This window comes from Equus caballus, chromosome 8, assembly GCF_041296265.1.
Source record: "Equus caballus isolate H_3958 breed thoroughbred chromosome 8, TB-T2T, whole genome shotgun sequence".
Lineage (NCBI taxonomy): Eukaryota > Metazoa > Chordata > Mammalia > Perissodactyla > Equidae > Equus > Equus caballus.
In genome coordinates this window covers 74,007,896-74,026,164 of record NC_091691.1, presented here as the reverse complement: position 1 = coordinate 74,026,164, position 18,269 = coordinate 74,007,896, and the positions used below count along the sequence as shown (strand labels likewise).

General features: G+C 46.3%; 1 protein-coding gene across 2 annotated transcripts in view; it reads left to right on the top strand.

Annotated features, from left to right (window-relative positions):
* LOXHD1 (lipoxygenase homology PLAT domains 1) overlaps nt 1-18,269 on the top strand; it is a 168,601-nt gene that overhangs the window by 25,370 nt on the left and 124,962 nt on the right. For both annotated transcript variants that reach the window (XM_070275638.1, XM_070275637.1), the window contains exons 5-6: nt 9,110-9,208; nt 14,688-14,836. In XM_070275638.1, coding sequence (XP_070131739.1) covers nt 9,110-9,208; nt 14,688-14,836 — 248 coding nt within the window. The remainder of the gene's footprint in view (nt 1-9,109; nt 9,209-14,687; nt 14,837-18,269) is intronic.

Here is an 18,269-nt window from a genome sequence, read left to right as displayed (position 1 = left end):
GGAGGGTAAGCCACCTGCTCTTGGTCACACAGTGTAACTATGGGCAAAGCTAGAGCCCTGGGCTCAAGAAGCCAGCTTGTGCTCCTCCAGTGTCATTCAGTCATTCAATGGGCACTTACTGGGAATCTTCTATGCACCGAATCCTGTGCTCAGGGTAAATATGTAGGGGCCTTTCTATCTAGAAGCTTAGAGTCTAAAGGGGAGAGAGTTGGACCAGTAAATAATCACAGTGCAAAGAGGTAGACTGTTCTAAGTGGAGGCTGACCCAGGCCAACGGAAGCATAGAGGAAGGAGGAATCAGGAGGGCTTCATGGAGGAGGTGATGCCCAAGCTGAGACTTCGTGGTTGAGAAAGAGTTTGCTAGGCTTTCAAACAGAACGAGGGCACTTGAGAGAACTGAAGGGCTCTGATGACACAGCGTCTTGTTCACAGAGCTGAGATCAGGCCCTTCAACTCACAGCTTCACTGAGGCCTCAGCTTCCCCAAGACCACTGCCAGACATGCTCTCTTTCAACCCAGCAGCCAGAACCTTTGGGGAATGCATGCAATTGTATAATTGCCCCATACTAGGTTACTTTGACTTTCAGATAGGTGTTTATAATAACCCTTTTTTTTTTTTTTCTATTTGTGGAGCTAACACGTCCTTAGAGCTGCATTTTGTATGCTTGAAAATCTGCACTTATGAGGCAGACATTGCCTCGGCCTGATCCAGCGGTGGGTGTCCATTCCAGCCAGCAATGTTTTCCTGCTGGACCCCTCCCCTGAGCTCCAAGTGTTGGCCAGAGTGAGCCCAGCGGGTGTCAGAGAAGGGGTTCCCGCCTGCCTGGGGCTGGAGGCGTACCTGGCGGCCCTTGCTTCTGCTTTCTTTCTTCCTCCGTCCGGTCTTCAATCCTCCCTCCAGCCTCACAGTCACTCTGACCAGCTCAAAATTGGCTGGTGTCAGAGTCGGCTGGAGGACGTAAAAGTGTCCGTCACGTGCACGGGTTTTCTTTACGGGTGTCGTATAGACTCGCAGGAGTTTGCAACAGCTTCCCCTGGACTCCAGAGAGCATGACTCATTCAAGTATTAACTTTAGGTGACTTCAATCTTTAGTTTTCAACTACAGGGTAAAATATGGCTGTTGTCAAAAATTTCAAAAAAGTAAGAATAAGAAGAAGAAGAATAAAATCTTCAATAATCCCATCACCCCAAAGTGATAATAGCTAAATTTTATTGGGCACTTAGAGTCAAGCAACTTTCTGATCTATCTATCTATCTATCTATCTATCTATCTATCTATCATCTTCACAACAGTTCCACAAGGGAGGTATTATTATTATCTCCATTTTACAGATGAGGAAAACTGAGCGCAGAGAGGTTAAGTAATTTGCATATAAGTGATGGAGCCAAGAGCAAACCCAGAGCCTTGAACTTCATCACTGCGTAGGATAGCCTTGGAGATGCTCCTGTTAACACTTGGGTGAATTTCCTTCCTGTTCTTTTTTTGTGCCTGAATATGTTAAACACTACATATTGATTAAAAATGGTATTGTATTACAGTCAACTTTGTGACCCAGGTTTTTACACTCAATATTCTATTCTAGCATTGAATAATCTAAACCATTATTTTAAATGGCTGCATGGTATTCCATGAATGGATAAATACCACAATTCACCCCAACAATCCACCATTTGGATATTTTAAGGTTGTTCTCAGTTTTTTGTTATTATTAACAATGCTGTGATAGATGTCTTTATAGGTAATCTATGAACACAATTATTTCCTAGTATAAACTATTTATTATGCACAGGGATTGAATTGTTGGCTGCGGGGGTTTGCAGAATGTTAGCATGTAGTATCACCCACCCCCTAGGACGGCTGTCTGCGTTCTGTTCCTCCAGCAGCGTCTGAGAAGTGCCGCTTTCCCAGAGCTATGGGAGGATACACTCCAGCAGTGGAGTGGAGCCGGGGTTGGAAAGGGAAGAAATGGAGCTGAGGTTGCAGAGCGTGCAAGTGGACGGGATGGGTCTTCTGCAGAGCAGCAGGAGAGGGAGCCAAGGAAGATGAGCGACTGAGGGGCATGTGGAAATAGCTCCGTGGGCTTCGAGATGAACTGGATGGAGGATGAGCACGATGAGCTAAATGGAGTGAAAGTTTATCTCCATACTGTTTCAACACCTGATAACCTCAGGCTTACAGTACAGTTTCTCAGGAAGACTTATTAGATGCATATTTATCTGGGAGTGCTAAAGGGGTAGAGTGCTTTTTCTTGATTACTTCTCATGAGCAACTATTAAGGACTGAGTGATGGTTTAATGTTGCATAACTGGACTCAGCTGAGGTCAAACCCACGGCTTGTTTGAGCACCTGTTAAGTGCCAAATAAGTGACATAGACCCCAGGAGTTCTGGAGTGGAGCACAGCAGCTCTGGGAGGTGGAGTTTAAGCTCAAACTGCCAGGGTGGGTGACAGCTCAGGGAGAGTTTCTTGTCCAGATCCCTTGAGTCTGCATCTGGCTTTCACCCTTTCTAATGGCGGGGTCTCGACTTGGTTAACTTTCTTTTTTTAAATTTTTTTTAAAGATTGGCACCTGAGCTAACAACTATTGCCAATCTTCTTTTTTATTTTCTCCCCAAATCCCCCCAGTATATAGTTGTATATCTTTTTAGTTGTCGGTCCTTCTAGTTGTGGCATGTGGGATGCTGCCTCAGCATGGCCTGATGAGCAGTGCCATGTCTGCACCCAGGATCCGAACCAGTGAAACCCTAGGCCGCTGAAGCCAAGTGGGCAAACTTAACCACTGGGCCACGGGGCCAGCCCCATGGTTACACTTTCTTAACCTCCTGCTTCCATCACTTTATCAGTAAGTGGTGACAATAGTAGCAATAGGGTCTGTCATCGTGAGGATTCAATGAGGTAATAGGTGTGACTGACCTATAGTAGGTCCTCAGTAAGGAATAGAGGCTCTTTTTATTATTATTTTGATGAGCAGATGCATCTGCTAAGGCAGTGAGTTTGAGGGCATTCTAGAGAAAGCAAAAAAGTTCCAGTCCTATTTGAAGAATAGGGTGAAGCTGGGTGAGAGATTCTGGCTTCTGGACCCTTGAGAAGGAAGGGGAAAGCTTCTGGGGGCAGCCTGCAGGAAGGGAGAACTCGAGCCCGCTGGCCGGGAGGGCGTGCATGGGTCAGTGGCCATGGCCCAGCTCTGGGCACGGAGCATTGCTGCTCATCCTTGGATTCCGCTGACCACACCCTCCCCACACCTGTGCAGGGTTGAGTTGTCAGGGACCTTCCCTGGCTGGGGGAGAACATTCCACCTTGTCCCCCAACCCCGGGGCAACCCTGCTGAATTTCTCTCCTCAAGGTTTTCATCTCCTCCTACGCAGAGCCGGCGAGATCTCACTTCCCCACGTCTGGCTCTCAGTGAGCGGAAATGATGGCTGTCGGTGCAGGAACCACTGTGGATTCGGTTGGGGGTAAAATCAAGTCCGGTCATCCTCCTTCCAACCCCCTCCTCACCCCTCACTTGCCCAGACAAATAAAGGCACGTGCTAATTACACAGGATCTGAGAATGGATGAGAGGCAGGGAAAGAAACTCCAAGCGTCAGCTCATCACCAGTTCATTCATGATTCTCTGCTTCCCAAAAAAGCCTGGACCACGTGAGCTTCTTGAGGCTCAAATCACGTTGTGTGGGATGGTCCCTTCTTCGCAAGCGAGACGGGGGCATTAGCTTGACTTCTGTCGTCGGGAACGTGACAAGCAGCTCAGCTGGGCTCAGCTGTGCATGTGGCACCAGGAGTCGGGGGTTCCGGCCCCCTCATGGTTGTGCCTTCCCCCGCCACCCAGGGTGACTCTTTGATGTGTTCTGTCTTGGCTGTGTGCTGACTGTTCCAGACAGAGTGCAGGGGAGGCTGTGGGGGCGGCTGGCGCACCCGGCACAGGAGGCAGCTAGGGCCTTCCAGTGCCTGCCTTTTCTGGAAGCCCACGCAGGCAGCTTCCGCCTGGCCTGCATGGGACAGATTTCCATCTGGAGGGAGCAGCCTTGTGCCTCTGCCATGGGGCCTGCAGGGGAAGAACAGGGTGAGGCGGGTCTTGTGTATCCCCTGGGCAGGATGAGAAGGACACAGGCCACCCGATGCTGTGGCCTTGAGGCGGCAATCTGCTTTTAGGCTGCAACTACGCTGTCTGTACAGGTCCCCAGCTCAATTCTGTTTGGCTTTGGAAGGCACTCTGTGATCAGCTTCATCTCTGGTCTGTCTCCGTTATTGTATATTGTTCAGATCGATGCTCAAATCAGTTTAACCTCTTTGGGCTCACACTGACCTTGAGTGGAAGGAGTCTACTACCTGAAAGGTAGGGTTGCTGAGTGCAGATGTGCAGGTGGTACACTGCACAAGTGCCACTCCATAAGGAGACACTTTTCACATCTTGGAGTTTATAGATTTGTGTGTTTATTGTCACAATTATCCAACAGATGGCAGTAAAGTGTCTTGAAGAAGGGATCTCTCTTCCTAATGTACACAAAGGTGCTGTATGGGCTAATGGTAGACCTGCCAAAAGGCCAGAGGGAAACTAGCTCTAGGGAGGATTTTATAGCAGCTAAGATCCCAAATGGGTAAACCACAGGCCAGCTCTAGAGTTGGGGCTTGGGTGACAATTCCCGAGATGCATCACTAGGCCCTGCTTCTCCTGTGCTTGCTCAGGAAGGGCAATGAACGCCTTGCTTTCCCCTTCTCCACCTTGACCTTGCTCTGTCTTCCCATCTCTGCTCCTTGCTCCCTCTCAGCCAGGCAATGAGCTGAAGGCACAATGCCCAAGGTTGCAGAGCTGGTGCTGCCATCTGTCCCCACCTTCAGGAACCCCCAGACAGCCCCTTCTCCACTGGACTTGGGGGAGCATCAGGCTAAGCCCAGTCACACAGCCTTGCGGGGGCAGGGAAAGCAGCACCAAATGTCAGCGTCCATAAATAAAGTTTTGTTGGAACACAGCCAGGCCCGTTTGTGTACACAGTGTTCACATTGAGTTGGGTATGGCTGCTTCGGTAACAGAGTGGCAGAGCTGAGTGGTTGCAACAGGGACCAAGTGGCCTGTAAGGCCTAGAATATTTATTATCTGGCACTTACAGAAAAGTGTTGCTGACCCTTGGCTTAGATCACAAAAGGCCATGAGGGATGCTGGAAAGAGCCCTGGACTCAGAGACAAGACACCTGGCTTTGAGCCGCTCTTGCATCTTTTAACAGCTGTGCGTCCTGGGGCAAGCCACCTTGCCCTCCGAGCCTCAGCTTCCTTTCTGTCAATGAGGATGTCAATAGTACCTGCCTCGCCTATATTATGTGGCCACTGTATGGATCAGATGACATCAAGGATGTGCAAGTTCCTTGTGAACTGCAAGACCTTTGTGAATGTTTAGTATTATTTGCCCAAGAAGGTGAGTCAGCCCTGGCCATTCTCTTTCAACCCTTTCTTCTCCTCATCTTCTCCTGACTGCCTTGTTCCCGGTGGCCTCTGGGGCAGGCATTTGATTGACCCTTCACCTTCCCCTCTGGCTGAAAAACCCACTTGTGACCAGATGGCAAGTTTGCACTTATTGAAATTCTGATCACAGGAAACCAGGGTGGGGGTGGGGGGGTCTCCTATGACCATCTCAGAGGAAGGCTTGATACCCTGCGCTGACAGCTGGCCGACCATGAGAGAACGAAGCCCTGCTCTTATTCAGCCTTGCTCTTCCATCAACATATGCATTTAATCACAGTTTAGGATTGGCACTGGGCCCTAGGCCTTGTTTGGAAAATGGCAAATCAGATAGTATGGGGTTCTGCTTGAAGAGGAAATGTGGAAGAAAGAAGGAGAAGAGTAGCATAGTAGGCCTCATTGTCCATCTATGGGGCCTTTTAAAGAGTGGTTTGTAAGGTGTGTCCCCCCACCCCCCTGCAGCTCTTGGCCTTTCCTCCGTGTGATCAAAGGTCACCTGACACATGGGGATCCTGCTCTCCACCCAGCCAGCTGCATGGGGACCCAGGGCTCCATCTTGCCATAGAAAGTTCCACAGAGTCTAGAAGACAGTCCAGTCTTGTTCCAGAATTGACTTCTTCCCGCACTCTGTTCACTTGACTTTTGATCCCTGGGAGTGGGTCCCTTGTCTGCCTCAGCTGGAAAGGCCTGGAAGCTCCTTCCTACTCCAGCTCTGTCTGGTCCCTTGATCCCCTGCCCTTGGCTTGTCTCCCACATGGCCTCACTTCAGTCCCGAAGCTCTGCTTCTCTGGGCTTTCCCAGGACAGGGATGCTGTGTGTTCCCAAAGCCCTGCCTGCAGCTCCCGTTTTCCAGGCCTCACGCGCACCGGCCTTGGGTACCTCCCTCATCTTCTGAGATGCTCCCCTGCTCTCCTGGCTTCCCTCCACACTCTGCAGGGCTGCCTTTCCTGGTCAAGTGTCGTGGGATTGCAGATTGAAAAGCATCCTTGGTGTTCTCACATTCCCTCACCTCTGGCATTTTCTCTGCAGCATCCCTGACAGATGGCTCTCCATCAATGTGCTTGGCACACAGTGACTGCTTAGGTGTCTCTGGGGATGGGAAACTCACTTCCCCCAAGGGCGTCTCAGTCCTTTGTGGGACAGCCATAGCTACTAGAAACTATTTCTATTGGTGAGCTAAAATATTCCTCTTTATAATTCAACCCACTAACTCAAATTCTGCCTCCTGCCATGATTCGGAATGTCTGATACTCCTTCTACAAATGCTTCCCAGCTCCCCTCATCCTTTCTCCTGCCTCGCTGCGCCCAGTTCCCTCTGGAGTCCTCCTGCCCCTTCTGACTGACCCATGCTCAACAGTGGCCTTCAGAGCCTTTCCCAGTCCCCACCCCACCCTGGCACCACTGGTCAGGGGGCCTTGGGCATCTTGCCACCCTGCAGAGGAGTCTTGCCTCTGTGTGAAGGGAGCCCTGGACTGAATCTGAGAAAGGACTTGAACCAAAATGAATGGTTCTCAGAGGCCCTACCAGCCAGGGGAGGAAAGAACCAACTCCCCAGTGGAAGGCCTCTGCAACTTGGAAGATGATCAAGGGCACAAGCAGTTGGATGTGACTGAGGCCTTCCTGGTCCTTTACAACCACACGACTCAGCATCTCGGGAAGGGGAACCTGGAAATCTGCCTTGTTAACAAGCTCTCCAGGTAGCCTGAACTTGGCCTGAGTTTCAAGCCACTGACCTGAGGGTTGCCAGGGTCTGTCCTCTTCTGAAGGCCCTGATTCTATCTCCCATCTCAGAGGGTCTTCATGGGGAAGCAAGAGGCAGTGGGGATCTGAGAACGATTGTCCTGTTGGAGCCTTCAGTTGGGGACAAGGATTGGAGGGTCTTCCCTCCCCTTTGATGGGTTTCACCAAGTGAAGATTGAGAAGAGAAAGAGAAGACGTTGCTCCCTCTTGGCTTAGGGTCCTCAGCAGGTCAAAGACCAGCCTTCAGGGCTGTAGGGGTGGAGTGTCCTGCGGGTCTCCCGCAGTATTCTGCACTGTGGCATCTCTAGAGGGGCCAGCCCTGTACTGCTGGGCACGACTTGAGATGGGGAAGGGACGCAATTGGGTTTTCTCCTCATCTCCCACCTGAGTCCTTTGCCCTGAGCAACTTCCCTGGGACTTTGAGCTTCAGGAAACCCGATTCAATTCACTTTTCGACATACTCAGTGAGACTCTAACCTGTGCCCAGTATTGCCCTGGGGGCTGTGGGAGGCTACAGAAGAGAAGGAAGTCCTTTTCCCAGCCGTCTTTTAAGTTCTTGAGGAACTTAAAGGCCTCGCCTGCAAGAAACAGCAAACAGTACAAGGCAGTAATTGACGAAACTTGGAAAACATTGACACAGACAACATGACGGAGCCACGGAGGGCAGAAGAGAAAGAGCCCTGAGGGCTGGGACATCAGGGAAGTCTCTAGGGTGGAGGTAAGCGGAGGGTCTGAGATTCTTGCCTCAATTGAGACAGCCCTATTTTTTTCTTCCTGAGGAAGATTAGCCCTGAGCTAACATCTGCCGCCAATCCTCCTCTTTTCGCTCAGGAAGATTGGCCCTGAGCTAACATCTGTGCCCATCTTCCTCTACTTTATATGTGGGATGCCTGGCACAGCATGGCTTGATAAGCAGTGCATAGGCCCGTGCCCGGGTTCCGAACTGGCAAACCCTGGGCTGCCAAAGCAGAATGTGCGAACTTAACTGCTACACTACTGGTCTGGTCCCCAAAAAGCTCTAATTTTTATCAGCTTCACATATTGGGCTTGAGACATCTGAAAACAGGATTCTGCTACACAAAAAATAGAAAACCATTACAGGAAGGGAAAAGGAAGGGAAAGTTGCCTCAGTTCTTGAAACTGTCAGCACAGGAAGAAAATCTAGAGGGGTCTCTTTTCTGTACCACACTGCAACCCCTGCCCTTTGCCCTCCACCCTAAGGCAAGCTCCAGCTGGGGAGACCTGGGCAGGGGTCATGATGTCGTCAAGTTTCCATTGAGCCCCATCCCCTCTCAAGGCCATGGAGAAGGCTGAGGCATTTGGGGGTTATAGAGAATGGATTTCTGTTCAATAAATGGAGCAAAGGTATAGGAAGCAGATACAGGTCTTCAAATGAGGTAATCCCTAAGCATGCATTTGCTGGCTTCTGTTGGTGCCTCTAGCCTTTGCATTGGTGATGGCCTTGAAATTTACATATAAGTTTGATTTCATTTGCATAATCCACTATCTCCAGTAAATTTTTATACTGTGATGTAGTGTAGAGAACAGATAGGAGAAGGCAGAGTAGATGCAGGGGGCCCAGTTAGAGTCATCTCAATAGCCAAGGGACACATGCTGGTGAGTTGGTTGAGGGTGGCACCTTGGATTTGGGTTGACTGACGCAGCCCAAGGCAACACGTTAGTAGATGAAAAGAGAAGTCCCTTCTACCTCTGATTTTTGCTATGCATGCAGTTTAGCAAAAACCATTTGGAACCAATATCAGGCGATTTGTTTCTTGCTTGGCTACTGACAGTAATGGGGACAACTCATGCATTGCTGGAGGGAAAGGGGATGGTGTGGTAGCTGCTTTGGGACCTCTCTTCTTCTCTCCTCAGGATCCCAACGAGCTGAGGCTTTCTCTGTCCTCATTCGCAGGTAACAAGTATGAAGTCAAGGTGTACACTGGTGATGTCATTGGTGCAGGGACTGATGCCGACGTCTTCATCAATATCTTTGGAGAGTATGGAGACACAGGTAATGCAAGCCATGCCCAGAACTGCTTCTTCGGTGGGCTGTTTCCCACCCTCCTGGCAGAGGAAGGCAATTCCAGTCTCCTCTAGGTTCTGCTGTTCAGCATCTCTCTTCTTGCCATGTGGTTTGTCATGGCCTTCCCTGGGCAGCGAGGTGCCCATCTTATAAAATTTATGTGTGTGATGTGTTTTCAGAATAAAGTGTGCTTGGTTTGGGGGTTGAATTTAAATAGTCCTGCATCCTAGAACAGACTCAAGCTCCACATCTCTGGGGAACTCATTTTCACTCACTCTCTTTGTCTCCCTTAGCTCCACACCCATGTTGAATTATATTTGGGGATGCAGCTGGGCATGGCATGGTTCAGTGAAGTGGATTGGGGCAGACCAGAATGGGGCCAGGGGGTCGAAGCAGACTTGGCCTCTCAGGTGGAACAAGAACTGAGGGCACAGACAGCTGCAGGTGTTGGGGCAAAGTGCAGGCCGGCAGAACTGAGACAGGTGGTCCTCTCCGGCTTCTGCCAATTTAATGGCATAGCATGGGAGTCAGAAAAGCTGCAGAGACATGTGAATTTTGCACACAATGCATTAAATAATTAAAAATGCATTGCTGAGCTTATAAGAAAAATGTAATCTCCAGGTGCCAGAAATGAAGCGGGAACTCAAAGCCCAGGTGTTAGCTGTGCATTGACACTGGTTCTTGGGAGGAGGGAGCTTTCGTGTTCAACCATCTCCAGGATGGATTTTCATACCCATTTGGGTCAGAAAATGAGATCTTGGCCCTGCATGAGGCAAGATACGCAAAATTAGAACCGCACATAAAGCCAGGAACCCTGAAGCTTCACAGGAATGTCTTCCATGAAAAAAGAGATTAGGAAAAAACTGGCTCGTCAGTACAGTAAACTTATCTCCGCAAGAGCTGTGATTAAAAAGACAAATGCTGAGAAACTGGTACCTCAGGCCTGCACACAGGTGGGCCTGAGGTCTGACTTTGCACTAGAGTGCGATTTGGGAACCTCTCTCCCTCAGGGACGGGAAATTGGTTCCATGCAGTAATACCCTTTGGCGCTTGGCAGATACCTTAGCAAGACTGTGTGAGATTCCCACAGATACAGCACTGGCGATGAGTTCACTTTCCAAAACTACAAATCACTCGAGGACACATCCACCAAGACTAAACTCTAAGAGACTCCACAAACAGTAAGATTAAATCCTCCAGAATTTCCCATAAAGGAGAAATCTTAGAAAGGCTATAACTTAAGTATGTTTATACTGACCATAAATGTGAAAGAAACAATTCAATAAAGTAACAAGACACCTTGAAAAATACAGTAAACAGAAATGCAGGAAATGAAAATAGAGTTATTAAATATAAACACTTAATGGAGGGGTTAAAGAGCACAATTAGAAACCACTGAATAGAAAATTAGTGAACCGTGAGATAAATATGAACAAAATATGCAGAGAAACAAAGGGTTGGAAAATATAAATGAGAGATTATGAGACCTGGAGGAGAGAATAAGTTCTGACAGGTGTTGAACAGGAGTTCCAGAAACAGAACATATAAAATAGGTGAGAGGCAATATTTGAAGGATAATGGCTGAAACTTTTTTCAGAATTGAACAAAGATATGAATCTTCAGATTAAAGTGACAAAATGAGTCATTGAACAGGATAAATAAAAACGGATCCACATTTACATACACTGTGGTAAAACCGAAGGCAAAGAGAAAGATCTTAAAAGTCATAAGTCAAGTATGCATATTAAAATTGTAAAGTTTACCACCAAAAAGTAGAAATGAATAACTTCTGAACCAGTAGAGGGAATAAAAGGGAATAAAAATTCAATCAACCAATAGAAGGCAGGAAATGAGAAAAGAGAAGCAAAGAAAAAGCATGGCTGACAGCCAAAGTAAGGTAAATGTCTAAATAACACAATAAATAGAAACAAATGAAACTTATCAATTAAAGGATAGTCTCACATTAAATGAAAAGAAATAAAATCCAGCTTAAAATATGATATGGAAAGGCTTAGAATAAATAAGATGGAATAAAGTATACCAGGAACATATCAACAACAGGGGAGAAGCTGGTGTAGTTATATTAATATCTATCAAACTTCAAGGCAAAACACTTGATTAGAAATAAGTATATTAGACAATGATAGAAGGGATAATTAACTTGGAAGATATAATAATTCTGAACTTGTATGAATTTAACATATTCCCAAAATATGTAGACCAAAAATTAACAAAATTCTTGGAGAAACTTGAAAAGTACCTAATCATATGGAAGATGTGAACACAACACTCTCAATAACTGATAAGTCGAACTGATAAAAATTTAGTATGTGCACAGAAGGTTTTAACTACACAGTTAGTAAGCTTGATCTAGTGGAAGTACGTAGATTTCTGCATCCAACTGATAGAGAATACACATTCTTTTCAAGAATATAATGACCACATGCTAAATCACAACACAAGTCTTAATAAACTTAAATAAATCATTAACATATAGACAACATTCTTTGAACTTATGCCAATAAAATTAGAAGGCACTTCAGCCTCTCACTCTATTTAGAAACAATCTTTAATTTTCAGAAAAAATAATGACCATGTATAAAATCCAGGAGAATTTACAAATCATTAGAACCAATGAGAGAGAAAGTTTATAAAGGTGCTGGATACAGGATTAATAAACAAATATTGATAAAAACATCAAGCAAACATTTAATTTAAAAATATACAATTTATAATAGCATTTACAAGGTGCCTAAGAAAAACTAACAAAAGAGCTTTCTGGAAAAAATATAAATTTTTATTTAAGGATAGACAAGAATACCTAAATAAATGGAGAAATATATTATCCTCATGGATGAGAAAAGACTCAATTTCGTGAAGATCGTCAAATTTCCCAGGTTATTCTGTAACTGTAATGCAATTTCAGTCAAATTCCCAAGAGGCGATATCCCACAGCTTAAGCTGCTATTAAAATTCATGTCCATATTGGGCTAAGAATTGCCAAGACAACTTTGAATAATGAAAATAACATTGACAGTATTAATAATACGGGGAAATTTACCCTGCCAGGTATTAAGACATTGCAGATCTCTAAGAACTAAAACTGTGGTATGGATAGAAGCATAAACAAATAAACTAATAGAACAGAATAAAGAGTCTAGAAACACAGAGAGGTGGCATTATAAATCAGAGAGAAAAGGATGAAATATTCAATTACTGGTGTTTAAACAATTCTCTAACCATATGAGAAAGATAAAATTGCATCTTTTTACCTTTCACCATACACAAATCTAACTTCCGGGTGGACTAAAAGACTTAAGTGTGAAAGAGAAAATTATGGAATTTTTAGAAGAAACTTTAAGAGAAGGTCTTTTTAAAATCTCAATTTAGGGTGGAGTTTCTTGATGTATTCGCTAAAAGCACAAACAACAAAGGAAAATATCGATAAAGCCCATTAAAACAAGAAAAAAGTCTTTATGATAAGAGATATCATAGACAAAGGAAAGAATAGAAAAATAAAATATATGAACAGAAAAATGACAGAAGAGCAAGGTGTAAATGGCCAGTCTCTCAAAATCTATATACGAACAATATATATGTATGTTCGATCTCTCCAAATAATCGAGGGAACGCAAATTAAAACCACAATGAAATACCACTGTGCACACACTGAAACAAAATTTAAAAGTACGTATGTTAATAAAGATTGTGGGGAATGGGAACCCTCACGCACTGCTGATGGTAACTGATGTCGTACAACCATTTTGGAGGGCAATTTTGCAACACCTGATACGTTGAAGAGGCGCCCACCCCAGGACCCAGCAACACTGTAGATGTCTATCCAGAGCAGTTCTTACAAATGTGCAGCAGAAGGTGGGTACAAAAGAGTCCATTTCAGTGCATTTACAGTAGCAAAAAACTAGAAACAATCTAAAAGTCCGTCAGTAGAAGAATGCACACATAATAGTGTTTTCTTCATTCAATGACTGTTACACAGCAGTTGGACGAATGAAGTTATTAACATCAACAGATGATCTCAAAAGCGTAATATTAACTGAAAAAAAGTAAGTTGCACAAGGGTGTATGAGGATGATGATACGACGAGGATCACAGGAGCAGTAGCAATAACCTCAGTCGCTAACATGGCATGTACCATGCTCCAGCGCCGCCCTGAGGGCCTCGAGTGTATTAACCCAGTTAATCCTCACAGTGGAGGCCACGAGGCGGTGCCATTTCCATCCCCATTGTACAGACGAGGAACTCGAGACAGAGAGATGTGCACTGTGACATTATTTATGTTTAATTCCAACACATGCAAAAATATTGTATTTTATTTATGGATACAGACGTGCAAACAAAAATTCAGGTACGATTCACACCAATGGAGGATGGCGTTTACTTAGGGGAGGGTGTGGGAGAGGGGGGATGGACCGTGAGACTTTAGACCTATCTGTTGTGTTTTATTTCCTTTAGAAAAGAGAAAGGTCTAAGTAAATTAGACAAAATCTTAACGTCTGCTATACCTCTTAAATCCGGGTGGTGGGTACATGGATGTCTTATATTATTTTCTATATTTTTGAATTGTGGCAATTTAAAATTTAAAGAATCAAATTTTAGAGAAGAAGGAAAACAGGATGGCTTAGCAAAAAGCTGGTGCTTCGGTGGGTTTGTGAGGGTTAATGTGACCTGTAGACCTGGAATGTGATAACGGAAACTTGCAAAGTAGAAAGAACAGATTAGAACGAGTCCTAATTATGTGCTTATCACCTGGGTGACTTTTGGCAAGTTCTTTAACTTCTCTAAGTCTCAGTTTACTCATCTGCAAGACAGAGTTAATAATACCTCCCTCTTGGATTGTGATGAGGAATAGTGAGGGAAAAAAAAAAACTACGTTAAGCAACTGGCTGTGTCTGATGATGGTTATCATTGCTGTTTTCCAGAAAAGGAGTCAGGCTGAAGGAGGTTTGTCGGCTGATGTCAGGCTTCCAGCCATATATACCAACTACCATGGTTGGGCTCCTAGTTCAAGCAACTGGTAAAGAAAGACAGGGCCTCAGGTCTAGGGATGGGGGTGCAAATTGGTTTACTAGGATGCGGACTCCGGGCTAAGGCAGAAATCAGAAGCCCAGTTACGGGTCCCGGGCACAAGCCACACAGAAGGCAAGTCTCTGCCTTAACTGAAGGCTGGAGGGGTTAAGGGGCCCACAGATCTCAGGGTGAAGCTATCCTTGTTGACTTCTTGTTAAATGAATAAACTTCATTTTTTAGAGCATTTTTAGGTTCATAGCAAAATCGAGTGGACGTACAGAGACTGCCCAGGTACCACCTGTACCCACTGCCCACACTCAACCTCCCCAACTGGTTGAGCGTTGAGACCCTTCTTCAGTGGGTGGACCGTTAAGGTCTGCCGTCGGTTCTCTCCTCGCCAGGTCTCCTTTGTGATTTTCTCGCGTGTATGTGCACACAGGGGAGCGCAGGCTGGAGAATGAAAAGAACAACTTTGAAAAGGGAGCTGAAGACAAGTTCATGCTGGATGCCCCCGATTTGGGGCAGCTGATGAAGATCAATGTTGGCCACAACAACAAGGGCAGTTCTGCAGGTTGGTTCCTGTCCAAGGTGGGTTCTGCTGCCCGTCTGTGGTCCCTGTGGTCTGGGAGGGGGAATTCTGGCTCTTTAGAGGCTTATATTTGAGCTCTAACTTCCCTCTCTAGGTCTATCTGCCTCCACTCTTCTATCTAAGGCTGCTGGCCGCCCATGCTGCCCGACTCATAGCCTCCAAGACTTTGCTCATGTCCTTGCCTTCCTAGAAAGCTGAGTTCTCTCGTTGGAACTATTCAGGGCCTGATCATCCTTCAGGGCTCTGCCATGAAGCTTTCTCTGACTCTGGCTCACCAGAACCTCTCCCTCCCACGAATGCTGGTCACGCTGCCTGCTTCTAGCATTCTTTTTTTTTTTTTTTTAAAGTATGCTTTTTGGTGAGGAAGATTGGCCTTGAACTAATATCTGTTGCCAATCTTCACCCTCTTTTTTTCTCTCCCCAAAGCCTCAGCACATAGTTGTATATCCTAGTTGTGGGTCATTCTAGTTCTTCTGCGTGGGATGCCACAGCATGGCTTGATAAGCAGTGTGTAGGTCCACGCCCAGGATCTGAATCGGTGAACCCCGGGCCACTGAAACAGAGTGCACAAACTTAACCACTCGGCCACAGGGCCGGCCCCGTCTAGCATTCATTTAACCCTAATCATAAGCTTTCCTGTGACTTATCTTGGGCTGTTGCTTTGTTCCTCAAATTTCTGATCTTGGGTCCCTCATAGTTTCACCAACCCAGGACAAAGTTAAGAATCGAGAAGAAAGCAAAAAGGCTTGTGAGAAGCTAAAACATATCTGGTTCAAAGTTTGTGAGGAAAGCTCATGGTCCTGGCTCTGTCTTGCCCTGCCCTGATTTCGAAGGAAAACCCTCATATTCTCACTCAGAGTCTAGTGCTCACTTACAATCCCTTCTAGCAAACTTGCCGCCTGCAGTTTTAAACCCAAAGCAGAAAATTAGAGGGGAAAGAGACATTGTAATAGGTAGAGTTATTGAGCACTGTAATGGGGAGTCAGAGAAGGTGCAAAAAGCCCAAAAAATATTAACAATTCCCAGAAGTCTTAGGTCACTTAGAAAATGGGCTACCGGCCCTTTGCACGTATATCCCTTAGTTGTGAGGCTATCAGTATATATCAGCGCATCACAGAATGACAGGAAAATGTTAACATGTAATATATTTTTGAAAAATATTTTGAAAAAGTCTTATTGCTTAAAACAGAAATCCTTCAGATTTATAGCAATTTGACTATAGGGAATGAGGCTGTCTGATAGCTGAGGTTTTGTTATTGCTTAACTTCACTCACCTTCTTGCATCAGCCAGGAATGTATTTGGCTGCAAGTATCAGAGAATTGAAAGTGCCATTTTAAAGAATTAGGAGCTTATTTTTCTCGTCTCACATGAAGTCTAGATATGGTCAGCTCAGGGCTGGTGCAGCTGCTTTCTGGGATACCTGCTCTCTTGCTGTGTCCCCATCCTCAGCACTGAGGCTTTCATCCTCCAACTTATTGCCTCATGATCACAGGATGGCTGCCAAACCTCTAGGCATCTTATCTATGTTCCAGGCAGGAAGAAAACAGAAGACCAAAGGGGAAAAATGCTTTTTCTTCTGGCAAGCCTTGCCTTATTTTTAGAGAAACAAAGCCCTTCTTGGAACTTCTGCCTACCTTTCATTGGCCAGAAAGGTGTCATGTGGCCACCCTAGCTGCAGTGGAAACTGGGACATCAAGTGGCTAGCTTTCCAGTCTTTATAGAAGAAGTAGGCTAAGAAGAAGGTGATTGGGAAAGGGTGTTGAGTGAGCATCCTAGAGTGTCTGCCACGCTTCTCTCCATAACTAGCCTGAAAGTTCCTTGGGGGCACCTCTCCAGCTCTTGGCATGGGATGGAGCACTGAACCAGTGGCGTAAGCAATGGCCGAGTTTCTTTTGGATAGGAAGGGGCTCACCTGGTCCTCAGAGCAGCCAGCCTGGTGCTGCACAGGGTTCCAGGAGGCTACGTGGAACTGCTGCTTGGATTGGAGAAGAAGTGGTCCAGGAGTCCAGAGCACAAGTAGCCAACACCATGCAGAGGTGTGTCTTCAGGGCAGGGGAGGCAGGTGTGTTCTAAGACCTCAGCAAGGGTGTGGCATGGAGCAGGTACCTCGAAGCCCAGCTCCTTCATGCTGGGAAGGAAGGCAGTCTGAGTGGAAACACAAGATTCAGTGGAAGGAGCTGCAAAGTGCACCCGAGGGCCTGGGTGCGGCCTTGACGTGGTGCTGATGGCAGCTGCCCCCATGAGGTCAGGTTCCTTCTTGATTACACAGCCCACTCCCCCGCTGTGCTCTCAGAAGCTTCACGAAGGAGGCAGGTTCCCAGGTCAGAACAGACCCTTTTGTCATCTTCATGATCAAAGGAAAGGACAGCTTGGTAAGGCGTGAAATCTACGGGTGAGAACATTATTTTTCCTTTCAAACATTGTAAATCTTGTTCCATTGCCTTCTGAAATTTGATATTGAGGCCAAGCAGACCCTTGCTTCTGTCTGGACAACCTGTTTGGTGTTTTATTTTTTTTCCAACCAGGATGCTTGCAGGATTTTTTTCTTTATAATTCAAAAGTTTTGCCAGACCATGTCTAGGAGGAGGGGTCCTCTGTTAGTTCATTCAGCTCCTCTTCCCCACCTCCCCTCCCTCCCTGCTTCCTTTCCTCCCTCCTTCCTTCCTTCCTTTTTCTCTTCTTCTTATTGTTTGTTTTTCAGACAATATTTTAAACCAAAAGCCCAAGCAGGCTACTTTCAATGGGAGACTGGTTATTCTCTTTGGGGCCTGTGCTGTGTATAGTGGAGGAATTCAGGGCCTGGTGTGCGCCTGTCTCACCCAGCACCAAAGTGGTGTCCCTCTCGAAGGTTCACTGGCTTCTGGAAAACTCCTAACCGCCTATTCTTTTAACTTAAGCCAAACCAAGACCCTCCCAGGGGGTAAGACATAAAGATAACTCAAGCATTTTATAGGTCAGTGCGCCTGGGTATACCAGGTATTTTCCTGAGGGAAGCATTGTGATGAGAAAGGAGGAATGCAGGTTTTAGGCACTAGGCGGGGTGGGTGCCAGCTGGAAACCAGAGGCTGGGAGAAGCCAGAGCGACCGACCTCTTGCACTTTCCCACAGACAGCCAGCCCCGACCTCCTGCCTCCCCCACAGCAGCCTCCATCCGTCCCCGCTCCATTCACACTGACTGATCTGCTTGCCCTCAGCTCCCCAGAGACACCCGTTAAAGGGGCTGTTAAACTGACTGCGTTTCCATATTTGATGCCTGCACAGTGAGTGCTCCATTCCCCAAGCTGCCAGCCTGGGTTGCCGTGGCCTTCACAGTACAATCACTCTTTCGGCATTTATGTGTAAGGGCTCGCTGGGATAAATCTAAAAGCCAATATACTTAGCCCGTTCATGGGTGGTCTCGCTCCTCTTCTGCCTGGTTAACTGACCATGTG